Raw genomic sequence first — 8,525 nt, forward strand, 5'->3', positions numbered from 1 at the left:
TAATTAAATATGAAGCAATGACATGTCGCATTCTGTAGTTTGTTTACTTTGGGCAATAATAGCTTAAGTTCATCAATCGCAATTAGTGCTTTCAGCCCTTTGATCTAAATTGCAGTGTTAACGATCATATCAATTTTCTTTTATCATCAAATTGAATCAAATGACAAGTTTCTCTTGGAACTTAAAACGTTTCATTTTGTAAAAATAGCCCGTTTATTTGCCTTAAATGTCTGAAATCGGGAGATTGCTATGCATGCTTGTGATACCATAGCAGCTCTTGGAAACTCGGTTTCAGAAAAGTTCTACAAAAAAAGTTTATCACACCATCTGATATACCTAAGAATTCCGGATACACTCAACTTAATTTCAAGGGTATCTTAACAGGAGAGTGATCTGTAAAAATATTACTTAAATCGTGATGATATATAAAAAGTCACGTTGGTTGGCTACCTATAAGTAAAGGTGTTAAAATTTAATTGCAAATCCCTTTATTAGCCATTGAAGTAATTATGTATATAGGACTTTCAAAAACAGATATTATTCAGCGCGGGCGCTATGGTGTAGTGGTAACACTGTCTGTCTACCAATCAAGGGTCGTGAGTTCGATCCCCCGCTACTCCACTAATGAATGAAATGACTACAAGACTGACAAAACCAAAACATAGTCCTCTTAGGACTAATCGAATAGAAGATAAAACAGAGACTAATAGGTTAAACATACAGATACAGACTTCTGTTCAAAAGACCTAACGGAAAAGAGACAGAAAATAGCCGCAAAAGACATTGATGAATGACATTCAGATATAAACATATCATCAAGATCCATATACTTTTGGCGGATATTCCCCTCCATACTAAACACCCAAAACTGCAAAAGGCTCGGCTAACTTTACATTCTGACCTAACTAATAAGGTTACACAATAGATCATTCATGCTGTATACTTTAGATATAATATAGAGAAACGATTTTTTACAAAGATACTGTATGAAATCGCAGCATAAGATCGCAAGGATGAATTAACGGATAAGTTAACCATAATTATGACACGTCACAAATAAAGCAATATAAATAGCATCCAATAGAATTGTTGTTTACAAAAAGGAAATCGTAAGAATGACGTCGTTACGACGCATAGTCACCGTAACTAACGTCGTTGTCAGATAGATACAAACTACAGAAATGTTACAAATGGCAAGTCTTTCTGAGCAGACAAACACCTTTACATGTTTAAATTATGTACCCGGAAATGGATATTTTTGGACGAAACAATCATTTTATAGTGTAAGTAGCCCTATATTTTTGTCGAATGATTATTATTCTATTTCAAAATAAATAAAACTACTGATATATGTATTTACATTTCGTTTTGTGTCATCGCGTCAATTGGTTGAACTTCTTTGAAGGTTGAAAATCCTTTTTAAAATAATTTTCTGTTTGCGTGTCTGTCTGACGGTTTTTACGCAAGTTTCAACATTATTTATGGTTACTCTTCAAATTAAGGATTCTCAAAAGTGTAGAAGAAAATGTTCCATCTAAGATGAGCAAGAAAAGAAAGTCTCTACCATGGTTCAATCATAAACTTAAACGTATGGTCAAAAGAAAATCCCGCTTATACAATAATGCTAAGAAGACTGGAAACTGGACTCACTTTAAAACCTTTCAACGTGAATGTAAAAAAGAATTCAAGAAGGCTGAAATCGGACACATAAACAGTACTATCATCAAAGGATTAGAAGAAAAAAACAGTAAACCTTTCTGGCGGCTAATTAAATCAAGAAGACAAGACAATATTGGCGTACAACAACACTAAAGAAAAAAGGACAACTATTCAATAGCAGCAAAGAAAAAGCAGAAATACTTATAGAAACAATTCAGATCCGTCTTTACCAAAGGAAACAACAATAAACCATCGACAGATTAGAGCTAAAGCACCAATACCTCCACTGAAAATAACTACTAAAGGCATAGAGAAAACTACTTAACAATATAGAAACCAGCAAAGCCATAGGTCCAGATGGAAATTCCAAACATTGTCCTTAAAACCTGTGCCAAGACCCTTGCACCAACTACGACATATTTTCCAAACATCAATTGACAGTGGTAAACTACCCTCAGATTGGCGAAGCCGCAAACATATCCCCTGTCTTCAAGAAGGGCGACTCACACCTTGCCGAAAATTATCGTCCTGTTTCACTCACATCAGTCTCCTGTAAACTACTAGAACATATTATCTGCAAGCACATCCTTGACCACCTTGAACAAAAAACATCCTCACCTCACTAAACCACGGCTTCAGATCAGGCTACTCATGTGAAAACCCAGCTCCTCACCACAGTTTCATGATTTACTACAACACCACGACAATAAATCTCAGATAGATATCATGATACTGGACTTCTCTAAAGCCTTCGATACCGTCCCTCATGAAAGCTTACTTCACAAGATGCAATTATATGGTATTACGGAAAACATTAACCGGTGGCTTTTCGAGACTTTCTCACCAACAGAACCATGAGAGTAGTGGTAGACGGTGAAGCATCCGTAACCAGTCACAGTAGACTCAGGAAGTTCCGCAAGGTACTGTCCTCGGACCACTAGCCTTCCTCTGCCATATAAATGACTTACCAGACTGCGTTAAAAATCAACTGTCCGTCTCATTTGCCGATGACTGTCTCCTATACCGCAAATTAAAACCAGAAAAGACCATCTCCAACTACAAACAGACCTGAAATCACTCGAAACTTTGGGCATCTACTTGGGGTATGAAATTCAATGCCAAAAAATGTTATGTTATGAGTATCAACAACGATCCACTAATTTTTACCAACTAGACAATCATATCCTACAACAAGTTGATGAAAATCCATACCTTGGTGTCACTTTTTACAGACAATCTAAAATTTGGTACCCACATCACGAAGATTACCAACAAAGCCAGCTCTACACTCGGATTCCTCAAGAGAAACCTTAAACACTTGCCCACTACTCTGCAGGAAAACAGCCTACTTATCCCTGTTAGATCCTCTTGATACAGCTCAATTTATGGGACCCATTCCTACAAAAGATATAGACAACTTGAGTCGATCCAACGGAAGGCTGCTAGAATTTATTTCTCGGGATTACAAATCAAGAGATCAAGGCTGCGTTACCAGGATGTTGAAGCAACTTGAGCATTCTCCATTAAAGACAGAAAGGAAAATGGCAACGATTGAATTCTTCTTCCAAGGTGGCTGAGGGGCTGGTGCCACCATGCCCACCGATACCTATCTGACCCCTATTCGTGGTAAACGCCTAATTAAACCTAAGAAACTAGGACAATTACATAAACTAAAAACATCATGATGGCCCAAAGTCGCTCACCTGTATATAGGCCCCTGGAGCGGGGGCCAGTTTAAACCCCAGGGCTTTTATTTGAACAAACTTGGTTGTATATGTATATGCATGTACATATATTATATAATATATATATATACTATATATATATATATATATATATACATACATATATATCATATATATTATATATATATATATATATACATAATATGTATATATAATATATATATGTATGTATAGTATATATATATAAAATAATATATATATATATATCATATATATATATATATATATATACATAATATGTATATATATATATCTATATATATATATCTATATATATATACATTTATATATATATATATTTATATATATATATCTATATATATATATATATATATAAATATTAAATATATATGTATATATATATAATATGTATATATCTAAAAAAAAAAAAAGTCAAGCTAATGAATGACCCCCGGGCGGGGCCAATTTTTGACCCCAGGGCTTTTATTTGAACAAACTTGGTAGACACCCATGAGAACATGTTTCATGCTAAATATCTTAGCTCTAGCTCTTTGAGTTCTTTAAAAGAAGATTTTAAGTTTTTACTATATGCACATAGGGAAAATCAATGACCCCCGGGGGCGGGGCCAATTTTGACCCTAGGGCTTTTATTTGAACAAACTTTGTAGACACTCATTAGAAGATGTTTCATGCTAAATATCTTAGCTCTAGCTCTTTGGGTTCTTTAAAAGAAGATTTTTTTAAGTTTTAACTATATGCATATAGGGAAAATCAAAGACACCCTGGGGGCGAGCCAATTTTGACCCTAGGGCTTTTATTTGAACAAACTTGGTAGACACTCACTAGAAGATGTTTCATGCTTTATATCTTAACACTAGCTATCTGGGTTTTTTCAAAGAAGATTTTTAAGTTTTTGCTATACACAGTCTTATAAGGAAAATCAATGACCCCCGGGGCGGGGCCAATTTTGACCCTAGGGCTTTGATTTGAACAAACTTTGTAGACACTCACTAGAAGATGTTTCATGCTTAATAGCTAAACTCTAGCTATTTGGGTTTTTTTAAAGAAGATTTTTTTTAAGTTGTTGCTATACACATATAAGGAAAATCAATGACCCCCGGGGCGGAGCCAATTTTGACCCCAGGGCTTTTATTTGAACAAACTTGGTAGACACCCATTAGAACATGTTTCATGCTAAATATCTTAGCTCTAGCTCTTTGAGTTCTTTAAAAGAAGATTTTTTAAGTTTTTACTATATGCATATAGGGAAAATCAATGACCCCCTGGGGCGGGGCCAATTTTGACCCTAGGGCTTTGATTTGAACAAAACTTGGTAGGCACTCATTAGAAGATGTTTTCATGCCAAATATCTAAGCTCTAGCTCTTACGGTTTTTTAGAAGAAGATTTTTTAAGTTTTTCTTATTGGTTGCCATGGCAACCAGAGTTTTTAATGGAATTTAAATTTTTGAACAACTTTGAAAGGGGTCCACCTAAGGATCATTTCTGTAAAGTTTGGTTGCAATTGGCCATGTAGTTTAGGAGGAGATGTTGTTTGAAAAGTTTGACGCCATTTTTTGGAGGACGCACGACGCACGACGCACGACGGACGCAGAGTGATGACAAAAGCTCACCTTTGAGCACTTCGTGCTCAGGTGAGCTAAAAACAAGCTATAAACCATCATAAGTGCTATAAACCTATTATCTCAAAAAGTGACCAATTTGAACAATCATTCTTTCCTAAGACTATTAGTGATTGGAATAACTTAGATAGTGCCGTTGTGTGCGCAGATACAGTACAGAGCTTTAAAACAGCTCTCCAACAGTGCTACTAAATTACTTAGCTCCTCTCTCCCGCTGCGTATATACCGGAAGGTTCTGCAGTGTACACATTCAGATTCAGATTCAGATTTAGTCAAATCTCGGTCCGCCGTGCCGGTTTTTCTGGATTACAGCGACCCATGTTGGAATGCATTTTATGTACTTTCAATAAGATGTATCATATTATAATCTTGCAGGCAGAAGCTACATACGGAAGACAGAAATTCAATATAAACAAAGCTTCCCCTGTCTACATATCACCATTCTTCTATCCGAATTCTACATTCACACATCCAAATTCTACTTACTATCATCCCAATTCAACATATTACAATACAAATTCTGCATACAACAATACAAATACTGCATACACACATCCGACAAATGAAAACACAAGTGCAAAAGAAAGAACTCCATCACCAATAATTCAAGAAGAAACACCAGAAGAAAAAGAAAACCGGGAATACATAGAATATATGAAGAAGAACCCATATGTGGAGGTAAGTTATCTATTCCCTTACTTAACTTTTAATATTCGGCAAGCCTCCTTACCGCCAACTGGACGGATCCCCCACCCTCTCGGGACGGATAGTCCGATCCGAACCATAAACATAGATACATATATTATTATTCTACAGAAATATGATACAATTATAGTTTTAATGATCAAATTGCTTGGTCGCAGATGATTTTAAAAGTTCCAAATTGACATAATTTCTCGCATGTAGGTGGCTTGTTATAACTGATTGCCATGCTTATAATTGTCAATTTGTAAAATTGGTTATAACTTTTGATAACGTAGCGCAAAGAAGTTATATGCAAATTGTTTTTTAAATAAACATTAAAAGGGGACTGGGCTTAAATTAAAGGAAGCTGCAGTCACTCGTCTTCGTTTGATTTCAAAATATATTATAGAATTATGTACATAGTTTGTATTTTAAACAACCGCGGTTAATTTACGATAATTAAATACATGTAAAAGTCTACTAAAAGATTACTTTGATTAAAAGGTTAATGTGAGTATATATATTTATTTTCAGGAGGAATATGTGCCAGATCGTTTAGCTTTTTTTATGCGCTTGAGAGATGAAATTGGAGACGATATAATTGACCCTGATCAATCATTTGTTATTTCTGCTTTTGATTATCACTGATTCATATTTTAATTGTTTGTTTCTTTTTCTAATCATTTTAAATTATTGCTTTTGTTTTCTAAATAAATTTCTTGACTTCTTAATTCTGTTGTGTTTAAATGGCAGATATTATTTGAACTTGTCTTTGATCGGTGGGGTAATAAAGATGTGTGATATTAACGCGGGTTTCCGTGTACGTAAATGATGAAGAATTAAAACAAGATCATTATCAGGATTGAAATAACTGTCTATGGTCTGGTTTTAATTTTTCTGCTCCTGCTACAAACGCCCTCTTCTGTAATAAATTTAATCAATGATATATTTTGGAACTATTTTTGAATTGCGTAGTTTCCTGCTCTCTTGGGAACTCACCAGGCTACTACTATTTTTCAATCTGTTCCGTATATCTTTTGGAATCTTTGTGTATATGTAGTGATATTCGAATGACAGGGATAAAATAGAAACCATATGGGTCGCCGAACACGTCAAAATTGTAATTTATAGATGGTAGTTTTAAATGCTAGCAAGCGCCCACGCCCCCCCCCCCCCCCCGGGTTAAGGAGTTCTCGACATTTTGATATCAAATGGTGTTTACATAAGAATAAGGAACATCAAGAGATGTGTTCATGAAATTGTTTTGATAGAAGAATCTTCTTCGCAATTCATTCATTCCATGACAAGGGACATATATTCCCCAAGTAGAAAATATGCTGTTCTTAAACGAGAAATCACTGGGTGGAAACTAAATATAATAGAATTTAAGTTACAAAGCCTGTATATCCTAGATAATGAAAAGCAGACAGCATGTTCTTAGATGACCCCTTTCAATCTATTTTTGTAAGTTCTCAAAGTTGCTGAAAATGTGTGTGAAAATGTTAAATATCGAACTTGCCGCTAAATGTCGCACATTGCCGCTAAATGTCGCAAAATCATTTGCCGTTAAATGTCGCACGAATTTCCCTTACCGTTAAATGTCGCAACACTACCGTTAAATGTCGCAAGATGTAAATTCATGTTAAAATCATGATTAAAGTAGTATTATATTTTTTTTAACATTCTTATAGTTATTTTTATTGTAATTGCCATTTTTGTTTTACTTGTTTTCTTTTATGAACCTAAATATCGAGGTTTTGAGCTCCTATATAATGTAATCTTTAGGCTTGAAAGGATAATTGATACTAAATTCTCTATAGATAAGTATTTTTCTTTTATTTCCCATTTTCATTTGTAACCCTGATTGACAACAGATTAAAGGTATTATGGTATTGTCGCTCTCAGAATTTTGTTTAAGTAATTTCATTTATTTTCTCAGACACTACCGAGTTTACTTTAAATGTGGTTTATTTGTTTACTATGATCATATGATGCAATATCGAAGGGCAGATAATCCTAGATATAGTTTGCAAAGTTATTCCCCTTATTTCTCTAAGATGTTTTCGCTCTGATTAACCTTTTGGTTACGGCTAATTTCAAACATATTCACTTTATACTTAAATACTTATTTCATGTAAAAGTACTAATGCATTTCTAAAGGACAGATGATCCTGACAGGTATTTTTGCTAAATTATCTCCCTTTTTATATTCTTATATCCCCCCCCCCCCAAAAAAAATATATATATTAAATATTCACTTCAAACGTGATGGCAATTTTTTTTATTTTATCAGAAACGGCAAATACGTGAAAAACATAGTATGAAATGCACGGTCAATACGAAAATCTAAAACATAGTACTTCTTGATCATGTAGTATTCGATCCGCAGTCGGGCGTTAGATATGACCGAATTTTACGATTAACACATATAATATGCACCGGAATTATTGTTAGCAGCCAGCCCGCATAGCTCAATCGGTTAGAGCGCGAGACTTGTAATCTCGACCTTGTGAGTTCGATTCCCGGACTGGCCAACTAAAATTACTAATCAGTCTTTCGGATATCACTTTTCTTATCGTTTTCGGATAACACGTAATAAATATTTTCACACCAGTGACCTTGACACTAGAGACCCCTTACTCCACAAAAAATACACGGCCATTTAAGGTTAACCATACAAGGTCCTATTTTCAAAGTGAAAAAAGGCAATATAAATTGGGAAAATAAATGTCAGAGTTATATAACTTGGCAATATCATGATTCATGAACTTTCTCTAAATAATTATGAAGCCATAAGTATAGACAGTACTTAAAAAAATCCATTTTGCCGGTTTA

General features: G+C 34.6%; 1 protein-coding gene across 1 annotated transcript; it reads left to right on the forward strand.

Annotated features, from left to right (window-relative positions):
• The first annotated feature begins 1,123 nt into the window (after positions 1 to 1,123).
• Positions 1,124 to 6,421, forward strand: LOC132745069 (uncharacterized). Its single transcript, XM_060733904.1, has 3 exons — positions 1,124 to 1,283; positions 5,382 to 5,684; positions 6,225 to 6,421. Exons 1-3 carry the CDS (start codon positions 1,182 to 1,184, stop codon positions 6,336 to 6,338), a joined length of 519 nt encoding a protein of 172 aa, XP_060589887.1. The 5' UTR covers positions 1,124 to 1,181; the 3' UTR covers positions 6,339 to 6,421.
• Positions 6,422 to 8,525: the final 2,104 nt, after the last annotated feature.

Source organism: Ruditapes philippinarum, unplaced genomic scaffold (assembly GCF_026571515.1).
Source record: "Ruditapes philippinarum isolate M1 unplaced genomic scaffold, ASM2657151v2 ctg14683_1_1_1_1, whole genome shotgun sequence".
Lineage (NCBI taxonomy): Eukaryota > Metazoa > Mollusca > Bivalvia > Venerida > Veneridae > Ruditapes > Ruditapes philippinarum.

Coding starts and splice junctions, on each gene's coding strand:
- LOC132745069 (XM_060733904.1), top strand. CDS start 1,182: ATGTTACAAATGGCAAGTCTTTCTGAGCAGACAAACACCTTTACATGT. Junction 1,284..5,381: donor CGAAACAATCATTTTATAGT/GTAAGTAGCCCT, acceptor ATAATCTTGCAG/GCAGAAGCTACATACGGAAG. Junction 5,685..6,224: donor AGAAGAACCCATATGTGGAG/GTAAGTTATCTA, acceptor ATTTATTTTCAG/GAGGAATATGTGCCAGATCG.